The following is a 16044-nucleotide window of genomic DNA, read 5'->3' on the forward strand; positions in this document are numbered from 1 at the left end:
AGCGAGGCAGGAAAACTAAAAGGTTCTTTTAAGCACATGAAGAATAGGTATAATCATCTATATTTTGTCTCTTTCATGAAGCCAAGATTGAAAATTTATATTTTGAAAGTAAGTTTTTTCAGGTTGGCTTTTCATTATGAGTTCAGGATCAAAAGTGGCTTTCACTGCAAAGCTTAGAGGACATCCTAGATTCGGCATTTAAGCTCTTCCTCATAAACCTTCACTTACTTGTGAAAAAAAATTTTAGATATAAAGAGATTTTCTTTTCTAGATTTTCAAATGTAAGCATTCAAAATATCACGTTTCTACTTAATAGCAACAGATAGAAAGAAAGTAGTCCCGATAAGTAGCGACACTTGCATTTTCAAGCTGGAAAACGGGCTCAAGGGGAGGGCACTCGAAGAGGCCAAAAGAAGACAGTGATATCAAATACATGTTGCTTAAATGATACATTAAGTAACAGTCACAAGATAAAATGAAAAGTTAGTAACTCAGGGAAGGGTTATATTTCAAAGATAAGAAGTGGAAGATAAAGCTGGTAGTTAAATTTTATCACAATAAAAATTCACAAATACCTTCTTCAACATCTGAGATATATTCGCCATCACTGAGCATTTCAGGGGCGTTGGCTTTACGAACTGCATGATTTAAGTGAACAATGTAAGTGTGAAAAATGCATACTGTTGATACTACAATAAAACATATTAACGCTTCTAAAAATATTTTTGCAATGAATTTCCTTCAGGAAACAAATACACAGTCAGTCTTTGTTGCTACAAACTCAAAGGAGGTTTTCATACCTTCATCATCAGACATATCAAGAACTTCGTTCATAGTTTCTGGAACATTCATTTTGTGCTTCTCTATGACAGTCTAGTAACAAAAAAAAGCAGTCACTTTAGTATGAGTAAACAGCACATTTTATTGAGACTATTCGTTTCTTCCTAAATTAAACTATAGGTTTACTGTGGGATTTATGTGTGGGATTGATGAATACCCTGAAGCTCCTGCATACAAAATAACATCAAAAATATCCCTTAGTAGCACTGAGGTCCTCATTATACACATGGCAGAGAATGAATGCAAGGTGAAAGAATTCTAGTGGCAAAGCACATCAGCTTAAAAGATTTAGGTCCTGAATAGTTTTTTCAAAGGAAACGAGAAAGACACTGCCTCTCTTAGTTTATTGCTACACTTTTTCATGGTCTGATGAACCTGCCACCCCACCCCTTTTAAAAGTCATAGCTGAAGATAAACCAGATGAAAGGCAAGAAATATGTCTTTGTTGCTTGTGCCAAGCCAGCCACTTCTTTTGTTTTGCCTCCTATGTGTATGTTTTAATTTCTAAAATAAAATATTAAGATTTTAATACATAACTTTTACAACTATGTGTTTGCAGAAAGTATTTTAGAGACAATGCATTTGCAGAATAATTTGAGCATCTACAAAATCTTAAAAATGGTATATTACAGAGCAAAGGCTTTACTGGATTTTTACTTGCTCTTTGATAACTTTTACCTAGATAGATTGTTTCTATCCAAAGGACACTGACAGTATTACTTGTTTGAAAATATGAATGACTTAATATGTTTTAGTTTTAAAATGAGTCCTCTTTTAATCTGAGCAAATGAAAGACCAGTAGTACAAGTCATGTTGAAATAAAGCATTACTTGGTATTTTTTCCAGCATGTAATACTGTAATTGAACATTTAAAAAAATGAGTATTTTGTGTTAGAACAGTTTTAGATTTACACAAAAATTGTAAGGATAGTAGAGTTTTCACCCCATTTCCCTTATTATTAGCATATATTAGCATGGTATTTTTGTTGCAATTAATGAGTCAATATTGATTTATTATTGTTAAAGTCTATATTTTATTCCGATTTCCTTAGTTTTTGCCAAATATCCTTTTACTGATCTAGCATCTCATCCAGGACACCATGTTCCCTTTAGCTGTCAATCTACTTAGGCTCCTAGAGCTGGACAGTTTCTCAGACTTTCCATGTTTTTAATGACCTTGACAGTTTCAGGGTGAACTGCTCAGGGATTCTGCAGAATGTCCCTAAACTGAGATTTTCTCATGTTTTTCTCATTGATTAGACTGGGGTTATATGTTTTTGGGGAGGAGTATCACCATGGTAAAATGCCATTTTCATTATATTACCTGAAGGATATATACCATCAACATGGTTTACCAGTGGTGATGCCCTTGGTCATCAGGCTGTTGATTAGTTTTCTTCATCATAGAGTTACTCTACTTCCCTCACTCTCTGTACTGTTTTCTCTGGAGGGAAGTTACTATTCTCAGATATACTTCAGCAGTGGGGAATCATGTTCTACCTCCTTGATGGTGAAGCATTTTCAGCAATTATTTGGAATTCTTTTGACTAAGACATTTGTCTTTTCTTCTGTAGTTATTCATTTATCTGTATCAGTAAGAATGCATAGATACATGTTTTATACTTTGCACCTGTACCTCAATTCTCTTATATTTCTTTTGCTCAAATTGTTCCAGCTCTGGCCACTGAATCTTTCAATGGATTCCTGTGTCCCTTTAATATTAATACATCTCATCATTTTATACATGTGTATTTATTTATTTACTTATTTATATGGCAGTTGCTGGGGGGTGGGGGGGGTGGCGATCCTTTATGGCACAAGAGGTTCCAGGCTCAGCTTGTATATTTCCTGCCCCAGCTCTAGATTTTTTTGTCACTTCTCCAAGGAGGCCTGGTTTCCTTTATCAGAGAATGCTATTAGAAACCAACATCTGAGCGACTGAAGTGCTCTGATGGAAACTTTAAACAATGCAATTTAAATAGCTTAATTTGTATGTCTTGTATATCCAGTTCTAGTTACTCAGTTTCCTATTCAGCCATGACTGTAAAGTCATTAACTAAAATACCTTTCTCAGAATTTCCATATTAAACATGGCACTCCTATCAAAGATGTAGTCTTTTTTTTTTTTTTGTCCAAGCTGCACCACATATGAGGTCTTAGTTCTGTACCAGGGATAGAACCCGTGCTCCCCTGGCAGTGGAAGAGCAGAGTCTTGACCACTGGACCATCAGGGAAGTCCTGATGCAGTCTGATTTTTAAGGTTGCTGAAAAACTGATGTCTGCTTATGGGGACAGTGGTTGCTGGGGCTTCCACAGCTGACTGAACAAAGACCCGCCTGTGGTGGAGGCTGCTCTGTGTTTGCTTAGTTTAGGATCATAGACCCCCACCCTGAATTGTTACAGTCCTGTCTGAGCTGGATGTAACTGCAAAGAGAAGGCTGAGAAGGCGGTATCTCGGCTTGAAATAAAGCCTTGATACTGCAACACTGGACTCAGTCTCAGGGACTTGTGTGGACTCTTACAGTCGCTCTGAAAGCTTCATTTGGTGGAGACTCATTCACTTCACCAGGCCCTGTACCTCCTGTTAGCATGAGTCCTTTCTTTTCTCTCTGGCAGAAAATCACCTACCAAGTCAGCTAATGATGTTGTGTGAGCAATGGTATGACTACTGTGCACATTCTTTCACTAGGAACTGAAACCCTGGAACACTTTTCTCTCAGTACGTTTCCTGAGGCTGTAACTTAACTGTCTTGGTCTGTAACTTTATCTTCTTCCTAAAGCTCTTTCGACATCAAAGAAACATTTTGAACTTTCTTAATGGGCTTTCCAGGTGGTGCTAGTGGTAAAGAACCTGCCTGTAATGCAGGAGACATAAAAAAAGATGTGGGTTTGATCCCTGGGTTAGGAAGATGCCCTGGAGGAGGAAATGGCAACCCACTCCAGTATTCCTGCCTGGAGAATCCCATGGACAGAGGAGCCTGGCGGGCAACAGTCCATGGGGTCACAAGAGACAGACACGATTGAAAGCGACTTAGCATGGCACAGCAATGGATGAGAAAGTCACTGACATTTAATCAAGTAAGATTTATATTTTGAACCATTATACCATTTTCAGTCCTTTAACACTGAAATAGAAGTTTCATGTATTTATTGCAGGGGCTTCAAATCTTTTAAGTATGGTGACATCTAGCCATTGTTTAAATACCTGTGCTTCTCTCCTGACCCACTCTAGGGAGAGTTACATGGCATATCTATAAAATTAAGGTCAATAAAAGTTATTATTTAAACTCTTTTCTTGAGAATTTAAGAAGAGATTTTAAGATAATGAAATAGTAAGAGTTCTATGAAAGAATAGGTAGGAATTTATTCAAACTGTCTTGAAGTTAGAAACGTGCCCTGGTTGACAACCCTTGCTCTAGTTGACCAAAGCTGCTGTTTTCTCTTTAGAAAATTATAGAATTTCTCTCTTGTGATCATCAGGCTGAACTTTTAGTTTTTAAAACCAAGTAACTCAACAAGCAGGAAGCTATGGAGTTCCTTGAGCCATGTTTCATATGCAGCCCTGTGTATCCAGACTGAACATATGACCTCTGCCTACATGTGGAAGGTGGTCTTTGAGAAAAAGAAGCACAGCTGATAATTCCAAGTGTTGCAGAGCCCTACAACTGACATTTTATGGACTCAGTCTGGGGCCTGTGTGTTGAGTCATGGAGTTCAGAATAACTCAAATCAGCCTCTGATATGGTGCAACACCTGGTCTGGATCCCAAAGTTACCAAATCCTGAAAGAGTTCAAAGAAATCAGGTGAGGTTCAAAAGAGATGACCTATCCTAGAGGCTGGCAGCTTGTAAAAATATGTGATACAATAAGGCCTCCTGGTGAAGATTTAAGTTTTAATGCAACACCCTATTGTTCTTCCTATTTAAGCTCCAACAGGTGAATGGAAGAGGACCCAGCCTGGTGGGAAAAATCAACTTGGATCCTATGGCTAATGTGTCTATAACAAAAATATTTTCACCATAACAACGATGACAATGGATACATTGTCATTTGTGAGTTAAAATATTTTAAAGAACCAACTTAGAGTTTTCATAGTTCTTACACTGCCAAAGAAAGGCTGTTAAAACATTTCTTCCTTCATCTCATTAAATATTTTTATATCAAATTTAACAAAGAAACACAGTGAGCTTTCTATGGATCTAAAAACTCTACAGCTTTTTGAAAGCTGTAACTTTTTTAAAAGGTCTTTTTAGTGTTTTCAATTTTTCTAAATATCAGAAATGAGAGTTTTGCTTTGCTGACTGCCATCAATGAGGTAACAGCATCTGAAAACATGATACTTAGTCTCTGAGTGGAGGAACAAGGTTCTTCTCCTCACAGCCTGGGAAGATCTACAGTCCAAGAACTGGCTGGTAGGGCAAGGGGGTAACAGGGTCTGGCATCCATTACTCACAGTTGTGGTCACGGTCTCTTCGGTCACCACCTTCAGGGTGTCCACCACTGAGATGTAGCCAAGCCTCCGGGCAATGGCCAGGGCAGTGTTCCCATTCTGGCAAGAGGGAAACGTGGACTAGGAATTACAAGTCATCCCACGGGTATCAGCGCCTGTGTGTTTGCACATGTTTCATCTGTACAAACATCGGGCGAGTGTCTCACTAGTCCTTGCCCACTGTCACACACAGAATGCTGTTTCATTAAAGACACACCTTGCACAAGAGCCACCCAACCTGTTTCTACTCATACAGTAGAGTCTGCGTTGCTATACATGGAATCTGAGAGGCTTTGTAATGTTCTCAGTAATCAAGGAAACAAACGTGCTTCTTACATACGTACTTCCTACTAGGCAGCAATGGGTTTGTAGTTTTTTAAGTGGGAAACACTAAACACATCTCTCTCTATGGACAGCTCACCACAATACAGTTATGGTTCTTTTCCCTTCATTCTACTGAATGCTCTGCTTATGCCTACTAACCAAAGTAAAAAAGCAACCTTGATGCACAATGAAAAATGTAAGAAGACATGAGCAGCCCAGCCCAGCTCCCCCCTTCCCCCAGCTGACCCTTTGCTCTTACCACAGTGAGTTCATTGGGGGAGGCATTGTTTTGAAGCAACACATTGATTATATGGGTGTGTCCCTGTTGAGCTGCTTGGTGTAATGGTGTATACCCATTCTGTAGAAGGAAGATGGAAGAAAAGACTCTTAACTCCCTTCCATACAAGAATCAAGAGCAATAACTTGGTAGATACAAAGGAGAAAGGAGTTTACCTTAGTTTTGGCATTTACTTTTGCAGAATGCTGGAGCAGGAAGTTAACAATCTTGATGTTTCCATAGTGGCAGCCTACATGTAGCGGTGTGTATCCCATCTGTAATTATATATATATATTTTTTTTTTTTTTTTAAAGAAACATCGTTAGTATACTTTCAGTAACGGATATCCTAAATAGAAGCAAAAATGTTATTCAACCTTTCTCAAGGAGGCAGCGTTTTTTTCCCCCTGTATAAAAACAAGTGTCCTTGACAATTCTCAGAGCTAGTCTAAGGTATAAATAACAATACCACCTCACATGTAAATAGTTATTAAATGTCCCCAAGTGCTCTCTCTAGCATTAGCTCATCTTATTCTCATAACAACTTTTCAAGATAGGACAAAAAGATGGAGCAACAGACAGCTTAGACAGATGTATCTGGTGGCTTCTTGTAAAGGGTCAGAAGAGTGCTCAATGGACAGACTTGGACTAGCATTTATTCAATACTCTACTCTCTAGAAGCATAAAAACAAGGTAGAAAAATAATGAACTGGCTAAATGATCATGAAGGCAGTAAATGATGATCAGAATGCATGACAGAGCTAGGAAGGACAGAAATACAGAAGCAGGAGAAGCTAGTGTGAGTGAGTTCAGGAGATCTGAGATGTATGAATTTGATCTAGGAATAGGTGCTCTAGTTAAGACTCCTGTCTACACAGCTAGAGCCCCACAGCTTGAAAACCACTCATTAGACAAAGCAATGGATCGTTTCCATTGCTCCAAATTAATATCCACTGACCCCTGAGGGGCTATAAGTTCTATCTATTAAAAAACATGGGCCTCCATGGTGGCTCAGTGGTAAAGAATCCACCTGCCAATGCAGGAGACAGGGGTTCGATACCTGAGCCAGGAAGACCCCACCTGACACAGAGCAACTAAGCCCGAGTGTCACAACTACTGAGCCTGTGCTCTAGAGCCAGTGAGCTACAGCTACTGAGCCCATGCACCACGACTACTGAAGCCTGTGTGCCCTAGAGCACGCGCTCTGCAATGACAGAAGCCGCTGCAATGAGAAGCCCATGCACCGCAACTAGAGAGTGGCCCCTGCTTGTCACAACTAGAGAAAAGCCCACGCAACCACAAAGACTCAGTACAGCCCCAAATAAGTAAATAATTATTTTAAAAATGTATCAGGTGTGTATGCATGTGTATGTATCTATATACACATACACACACACACACACACACACACACATATATATATATTCTAGATTAAAATATCTAGATTAAGGATATTCCAGGTATTTTTTCTTGGTGATCATATTGTAACAGACTCCACCACACAATTTCAGTGTCTTTAACCAATCCCTGTTTACAATGAAACTGGCAGCACCAGATCACTGAAAGGGAGAGCATGGACCTTTTATAACATTTCTAAATAGGCAAGTGTCAGGGGTCCATATTTTTAAGGGTCTGCATCTCATACGTGATAGCATTAATGCATCTTTATGGTGACTCTGTGCTACAGACTGAGTGTCTGTATCCCCCAAAATTTGTATGCTGAAATCCTAATCCCAGAGGAATGGTATTTAGAAATGGGGCCTTTGGGTGGTAATTAGGTCATGAGGGTGGAGCCTTCATGAATGGGATTAGTGCCCTTATAAGAAGAGACAGGAGAGATTTTGTCTCTTCTCTTCGCTCTCTGCCATCTAAGGATACAATAAGAAGATGGCTACCTGCTACCAGCATCTTGATCTTGTACTTCTCAACCTCCAGAACTCTGAGAAATCAAAGTTCATCCAAGCTATTGTACTCTTGTTATAGCAACTCAAATTGACTAAGACACTCCAGCAAATGGGTAAATTTGAATTGAAAAAGGGGTGCCCAGAACACAGCTGACTGTGGAAGGTAAAGAAACCCCTCAAAGTAGGCGCTGCCCTAAAGAGCTGACTCTGGTTAGCTTCTGTTCCATGAACTGAACTGTGAGTGCAGCCACACTAATCAGACCGTGATGATAAGCTCACCATAACTACAAATAGATGAGCCTGACTTACAAGCCCTAAAGCCGCTTCATGTGTGACGATCTCACTTTGAAGACCGGAATCCACCTGCCTGCTCTGCGGGGTTCTTTCCGGGTACTGAGGAACTCGGGATGCTGCATTAAGAGTCAGAATGCCGCTTGGGGAGGGAGGTCTTCTCCTACCAGCTCTCAGTACAATTCACTTGAGTGATTGAAGTAACATTCCCAGCGTGAGTAACAGATGACTGTTTCCAAGCCAAAAATAACAGAAAATATTTCAAACTTTTAAATGCTTAAAGGAATGCTTCAAGTTTTCAGTCAACATGCCTAAGCTATGATGCAACAGTTTCCAATGGCTATTTTGCTATTGGATTGATCACATTTTTAAAAGATATTGGATCATTCTAAGTATCTTAATGGACAGTTTCTCTCCCGTGTTCACTCTGCTATAATATACTGATCTGCTTCTGTTCCACAAACACTATTTTGTTAAAAATATGAGTGCATGGCCAGGAAGATTCAGTTTGCATCCAGAGAAACCAGGCTGAGGCTCCTCCATTCACTGAGGGTCACAAAATTCCCACGTTAAGTGGCACCTGGCACAAATATGCCCAGAAAAATGTGATTTGGGCAATTCCTTTCAACTAGTGGCAATATGTTTTGCAAAGGGCAACTCTTCCTTTTTTTTGAATAACGAAGAAACAGTCTCAGTTCAGATAACTGAGCAGTCTTTGTTTCCTTTTTTCACTGTTGCCTATATATTCCATCATTACAAGCCAAAGGGACTCATCTCCTTGAGGCAATATTGAAAGGTTGTATTTGTGTAGGAAGAGCAAACAGGCACAGATGGAATATTCAGGCTGGTTTTCTCATCCGTGGTGCCTGAGCATGAGATCTTACTAAGCAGTGGTTAGGGGCCTTCCTGTGCAACAGCATTTGAGAAAGAGAGGGCAGGAAATCCACAGTGTTTTCTCACCCCCTCAACACTGTGTTCTCTTGGAGTTCATCTTTGGCCTTCCTTGCGCTTCCTCAGTGAACACACCCACTTACAACTACAATTGCTTCCGTATGTTTTGGGGTGGTCTAAATAAAATGCTTCCAGAGATTATCCTTTTAAAAAGCAAAAGAAGTGGCTTCATTTTAGTTCAACAGCACTGAACATGTAAGCCCTGTGGCCAGCAGCACAATTTCGTCTGAAATGATCTGATGAACTTCAAATACAAAGTGAAGGGGAGGCTTGGTGGGTCAGAGGGCCAGTGGGAAGCCTGCCCGGGTGGTTACCAGGATGTTCCGGTCTTTCCCCCACAACAGAGAAAAGCTCTTGATAATTTAATTATTATTATTTTAAAACTGAAGCCAGTGCATCAATCAGTACTACACATTTTAACTAACTGTATGCTGGTTGGGGATGTCATCTTTACCAGGAAGAGTTTGGAAGTTCATGGAGTGTAATCAGCTCTTTATTTACAAGGTTAAGAAATGAGTCCCAACAACCCATCTCTCTGCGCTCCTGCCCTTCTCAACTATGGGACAATCACCGCCTCCCTTCTTTTTGGTGCTGTGATCTTTGCTGAGAAGAAAAAAAACAAGGCATTTTTTCCAAGAGGCTGAGAGATGCTTTCTGGGCTTTTGTTTGTTTGTTTCCGCTGTACTCTGAGGCATGCAGGATCTTAGTTCCCTGAGCAGGGATCGAACCTGTGCCTCCTGCGTCAGAAGTGCGGGGTCTTCACCGGACCACCAGGGAAGTCCCAAGAGATACGTTCTGAAGTGCACCACTTGTAAAGGGCAGGAAAAGGTACATGCTTCCAAAATATTATATTGAGTACAACAATGATTACTGGCTGACCTGAGTGGGCTGGGTTAGAGGGAAACCCTAGTAGAGACCTGAGACTCTTAAACCATGGGATCACTTGTGCAAATCAGCAGCAGAAGGATCACAGTACCATCTCTCCTCCTGCCAATCCACCCTTGAGAATCACTGCTTTAACCCCTGACTGAGTGTTGGTGTCTAGGTAGGATGTGCTGGGACAAAAAAGTATTGAGAAACAGAACTCTATTACTGCCTTCTAGAAGTTTTAACTTATAAAGGGATAGGGAGTCAAATAAAATGGCTTAAGTCTGTGTGTATATGTGCATACTCAGCAGCTTAGTTGTGTCCAACTCTGTGACCCCATGGACTGTAGCCCGGCAGACTCCCCTGTCCATGGGATTGTCCATGGACTGGGTTGCCCTTTCCTCCTCCAGGGGATCTTCACAGCACTGTTCTCCTGAGTCTCCTGCACTGGCAGGAGGGTATTTTATCACTGAGCCACCTGGGAAGCCATGTGTGTATGTGGATGTAAATAAAGCAACACAGGGTGAATCTACTTACTGTGAAGTTGTAAATTTCTAAAGTAAAGATATCTTTTCTGATGAAAGTATACAAGCAAAATAAAGAATATAAGCTAAATTCAGTCTGACTTTTTCAGATTTAAATGCTTATATTTTCATGAAAAGTAACAAGAAACCATCCAGTCACTGCTGTCGCCTTCATTGGTTTCTTTGTTAAATAATCAGTTATCTAGGAAGGGATTCCGGAGAAGGCAACGGCACCCCACTCCAGTACTCTTGCCTGGAAAATCCCATGGATGGAGGAGCCTGGTGGGCCACAGTCCATGGTGTCGCTAAGAGTCGGACACGACTGAGCGACTTCACTTTCACTTTTCACTTTCATGCATTGGAGAAGGAAATGGCAACCCACTCCAGTGTTCTTGCCTGGAGAATCCCAGGGACGGGGGAGCCTGGTGGGCTGCCGTCTATGGGGTCGCACCGAGTTGGACATGACTGAAGTGACTGAGCAGTAGCAGTAGCAGGAAGGGATTCAGGGCTAAAGATAAGGGGGTTTTTTAGAATGCCAAGTTTGGAGGGCAAACAGAGTGGAGAGAGAGCTGGGCAGTTAAGTTACCAAAGAGGCCAAGGAGCCATCAAGGGCACAAAGCATTCAGAAATTGGAGTGTGGGGAGCTGCCTAGGTCACATCTAGGACTACCTTGAGAAGAGATCAATACATTTGCTTTACTATTTTAACACATAATCTAAAAAGCATAAAGGACCTTGCCTGGTCATATCTCTTTTGGGCAACTTCTTTCCAATAGAACTAAATATAACTTGCAAAGATGTTCTAATACACATGCTCTGTGTTTGCCTTAAGATTTCAATTCTTGGATAATGAGGCTCAATTTTCACTTTATATTTTAGTACATACAGTCTCTTAGTCACTCGACTTTGCATTTGTATGTAGCCGTATGTTTCTGTCCATTTTCTTAATCTTAACTATGTATGTTAAGTGAAGATGGCAATTTTTCCTTGTATAGTTCCTATATTTTCTTGTGCTGATGCAGCTGTCGATTTTTCAACTTTGCTGTTAAATGCAATACTTTGTAAGTATGAACAGAATTACTGGAAGAAATATTGTAATAATTTTTTATCTTTTAGAAGGCACAGTCTAAATCAAAACCCTAAACTCAAGGCTGTAAGTATGAATTTAATTCATACATGAGATTTATTTAAATATAAAAGTAGGAAAACTGCACCTGTTGATCCCAAAGATAATATTCTACTTCTGATAGAAATAATATCTCAACAAATGTTGCATGTATATGAATGGAATAAAATTCCATTGTTGGAGAAAGAAAAGGTGTGGGTGGAGAAGTCACAGCCATAGCGAGAACACAGTGCAAAGGGCGTCGTCTACTCAGGGCTGCTCCCTGTGCTTGTCCCATAAATCCAGACTGATCCTGACATCTGCAATACTTGTTTACCTGGCTAATTCCCAGTGATCCTTCTATATTATCAATATCTTCAATATCTGTTCACACACCTCAGAATCAATCTATATTATACCCCAAAATGTTCATATTCACAATACAATATTTAACAAGTATTCATGTTTGTGTCAAACATGTGACACTCAGAAAGAAGAGTTACATTTTGAAGTAGATAAAACAGGTTTGATATGAAGAGTAACAAAGTTAAGCACTGAAAAAAATGATCAGAGAAAGATTAATATCAAGTCCTATCTTTGATGATGACACAAAATATCCACCCATCTTCTATGAGTCTGAAATTGTGGCATTTTCTGAGATGAATGAGAAGTTTGTTTTTGAAAAGATAACTATTTTGGCTGAGAGAGATGGAGGGGTTGCTAGCAATCAGACACACCATAAAGAATTTAGCAAGTGAGTAGTAATTGAGTAAAACTTAATGTAACCTCATCCATAGACTATGCCTGAACAAAGTAAGAGGTCATCAGTTACTGACTGACACATTTTTCTAAATGCATTCTTAAACTCAGTCATAAAAACTAAGGTATAAGCTTTCACCCCTGACCTTGAAGGGTTGATATTCTGTGACAAAGGTCAATAAATAGTGTTAACACAGGAGGCATCAACATATAGCTACATATTCAGGCCATGAAAGGTAGAAGTGCATGGGACACCACAACCAGTGACTTGGGTGTCCCTTGTACAGATACGCTCTGGATGGGCACATCCTTTTTGTGTACCTTTGTCTGGGCGTCCACATGTGCCCCCTGGTTTACAAGGACTTCGGCCACATTCACTCTGTCTTCTTGAGCAGCCAAATGGAGTGGGGCCAGGCCACTCTGCAAAATATCAAAGTGGTCATCTTACATGAGGGATGGATGACATACAAGCATGTTAGAGAAACAATTTATGACTTCAAGAAGACTGAACCTAGAATTCTTATGTTAAAAAATTTTATAGAGTAAGTTTATATATTATCATGTGACAACACTGTTATTGCAGGCTTACTGAAAAATTTCAAACAGCCTTAAAAGTGGAGGGAATAGGCTGAACCTTGTGTACTGATCACAGATGCAGCGATTATCAAGTTTTTCCTCTGCTTGCTTCATCCAACCCTACTTCCTGTATGTTCTTTTCTTTGCAAAAGTATTTTAAAGCAAATTCCAGACATTATATATCATTTTCCTCTTATGTACTTCAGTGTTCGCTTTTTTAAAAAAATAGAGACTTTTAAAACTCAAATACTAGTGATACTAGCTTTAGCAAAAATTAAAATAAAAATTGTTTATAAACTGTTACTGACACATGATGATAACATTTTCTCCATTAAATATTAAAATACAAGGCTGGAAAACATTTTCTATATATTGCTTCTGGGTAGGAAAGATGGTCTGTGAAATGTAATATGAAGTCTGTTTCATGAGAATTTAATATGTAATATGAAGTCTATCTCCTGAGAATTTCAAGATCATTTTATGAGACTGGGTATTTGAAATGGACTCTACCACAGAATGGACAGGCTATGTGGTTATTCCAATGGCCAAGAAAAAAAATCACTAAGACTGTACTCTGGCTTAGAAATCTTCTGTAGCTACATTTTTTTCATAAATAATATTTAAGAGAAAGTAGGCTGGTTTAAGTGCTTCCAGATTCTTTTCTTTCATCCATAATGAACACAGAAGTTACTGTCTTTTTTTTTTTTTTCCCTAAAATACCTCACCAGACAAGATCTGCTGGCACATGTTTTAAATATAAATTTAAAAAAATTATTTGATTGCGCCTTGTAGCATGTGGGATCTTGGTTTCCCAACTAGGGATCAAACCCCTGCTGGCTGCAGTGGAAGCTCAGAGTCTTAACCACTGGAACGCCAGGGAAGTCCTCGAGGTTAATGTTTTAAGTCCTGGAGGCCTTCTTTCTCCTTCGCCAGCATCTGTGCAGCAAGACCACCAGCCTGTCCCATTTGTCAGGGGAAAGGAGAGAGCCAAATGCAGCATCAGGAAGGGCACACGACATGATTTATTTAAGGGCTGCTATTCTATGAAACACACAACAGGACTCAGGAAGAGTCACTCACTCCAGACTTTCTGAGTCTGTTTACAGACTTTCGGAAGAAGCTCCCCCAAACTGAATAAAGAAGAAATAGAAAAAGGAGGAGTGGTGCCTTCACTTGAAATCCAAGAAAAATAAGCCTGGGGCCAAAACTGGCACCACCCAAACACTGACATAATCACAGAACAACGTTCCACGTTCCACTTTAGAGGCAACAGATATTTTCAGCCGTAACATTTTGTCAAAGTGCCACAGTCCCCCCTTCTACGTGTGAGACTTTCTCAAGCTTCTGGAGAACTTTGTGGAGCGGTTTTCAGCATGGTTGGGGAAGGTATTCTGGCCTGTGCTCTACTCTCGGCTGTTTCCCCGTGTACGTTCATGCTGCCCCGGGGATGACCTACTCCACCTTTGGCACAGAGTCACCTCCAGCTTTCCCGGCCTTCTCTCCCTCTCCCCTCATCTCGAAAAGGGCCTCACTGTTACTATTTATGTGCAAACCCTCTGTGTGCTCACTTCTATTGAGACCATCATAATCCCACATTAAAACTCTTTTCTGGTCTGTCTTCCTCAAACCACTGTGAGCTTGTTGAGGCAACTACTGTACCTTTAATGTATAACCAAGGATTAAAGTATCTACATAATAGCATTTAATCCATCCTTTAATTAAGTCAGAGGAAAAAGCAAACAGCTTTTGATAAAATAGGATAAATTAAATAAAGAAAGATCATTTTTGTATTCACAATTTTTTTTTAATGTGATGGTTAAAACAGCCCTGTTTGAGTTCAGAAGTTGTCTGTTAATCTTTTATAGAGTTTTGACCACAGCTCATTTTTTAAATGGCATTTGTTAAAAATAATACATTTTATTTTAAATAAACTTGGGATAGCAATAGCTTCATTTCATAGTCTATTAGCTGTGTAAAGAAGTGCAGCTACTTGTGGTCTTCAAAATTCATGTGGGAAAATGTCAAAAGCAAAATGGAATCCAATTAAACAGTAGCACTTCAGCAGGAACTTAGGTTCATGGTTCTTTTTTCTTAACATCTGAGAACTGCTGGTGAATAGTAAGAAAAGAAATAAGTGAAAACAATTGAGGGTTTAGTTCAATGTTAACTTTTCACAGAAGCTAAATCTTTTAATATTCATATTTTTAAAGATTTTTTTTGACATGCACCATTTTTAAAGTCTTTATTGAATTTGTTACACTATTGCTTCTGTTTTATGTTTTAGTTTTTCACTCATGAGGCACGTGGACTCTTAGGTCCCCGATCAGGCATCAAACCTGGACCCCCTGCAGTGAAAAGCAAAGTCTCAACGAATGGATTGCCAGAGAAGTCCCTCAATATTCATTGTTTAGCAAGGAAATAAAGGCTAGTGTGAAACAGGGAGGTAGGATGAGGAGGGTGGGGTGGAGGGGTAATAACTGATGTCTAACACTTTGGAAACTCAAGAAAAACAGACAGAAAGCCTGTCAGAATTCTTCTTGAGTAATAGAATTCTACTGATTCTCTACTTTCACACCATAACTTACACTTGATACAGAAAATGAAGAGAAAGGAAGCAAAGACTTATAAATACTTTTGTGTTAGACCATTTCTAGGAATTGTGAAGTTCTTAAAAGTTCTGTAAGTACCATGCGCTGAAGGAAACCCAGAAACTTTCCTTGGCGGTATATTGCTTAGGCAGGGTTTATTCAGGAAGGCGGTTGGACACTTCCAGGTTTCCTTGGCTTACTATGCCTTTTGGTCCTGAGAATTCCCTTGCTAATGTTCAGTCTACCGAAGCAGACACTGAGGAATTCTTTCTAAAGGATTCTCAGTCTAAATTTTTAAAAATAAAAATGATTTTAAGGTGAATTCAATGCTATATATATATAACAACTAGTTGGCTAATGGAATTTAAAAAGAAAAAAAAGTTAGTTACACTATACATTGGTGTCAAACCTATGGAAAGTGTTCACTTGTTAACTAATTGCTCAGGCCTATATTGTCTCTGGGAGACTTAACAAGATAATATTCTGGGCTTCTAAGAAAACATATACTAATGGAAGCCAGAAGGCACTTCAATCTGAGAACACCAGGTCCT

At 39.5% G+C, this 16044-nt stretch overlaps 1 protein-coding gene across 5 annotated transcripts in view; it reads right to left on the reverse strand.

Moving 5' to 3' along the window:
- ANK3 (ankyrin 3) overlaps positions 1-16044 on the reverse strand; it is a 373791-nt gene that overhangs the window by 141563 nt on the left and 216184 nt on the right. For 3 of the 5 annotated variants that reach the window (XM_045165538.1, XM_044942136.2, XM_044942137.2), the window contains exons 18-23: positions 12651-12749; positions 6107-6205; positions 5913-6011; positions 5294-5389; positions 801-873; positions 576-638 (exon numbers count right to left, since the gene is read on the reverse strand). In XM_045165538.1, the coding sequence (XP_045021473.1) occupies positions 576-638; positions 801-873; positions 5294-5389; positions 5913-6011; positions 6107-6205; positions 12651-12749 (529 nt within the window). The remainder of the gene's footprint in view (positions 1-575; positions 639-800; positions 874-5293; positions 5390-5912; positions 6012-6106; positions 6206-12650; positions 12750-16044) is intronic. The other 2 variants (XM_044942122.2, XM_044942121.2) reach the window with 1 other exon arrangement.

The sequence above is a fragment of the Bubalus bubalis genome, chromosome 4 (assembly GCF_019923935.1).
Source record: "Bubalus bubalis isolate 160015118507 breed Murrah chromosome 4, NDDB_SH_1, whole genome shotgun sequence".
Taxonomy (NCBI): Eukaryota; Metazoa; Chordata; class Mammalia; order Artiodactyla; family Bovidae; genus Bubalus; species Bubalus bubalis.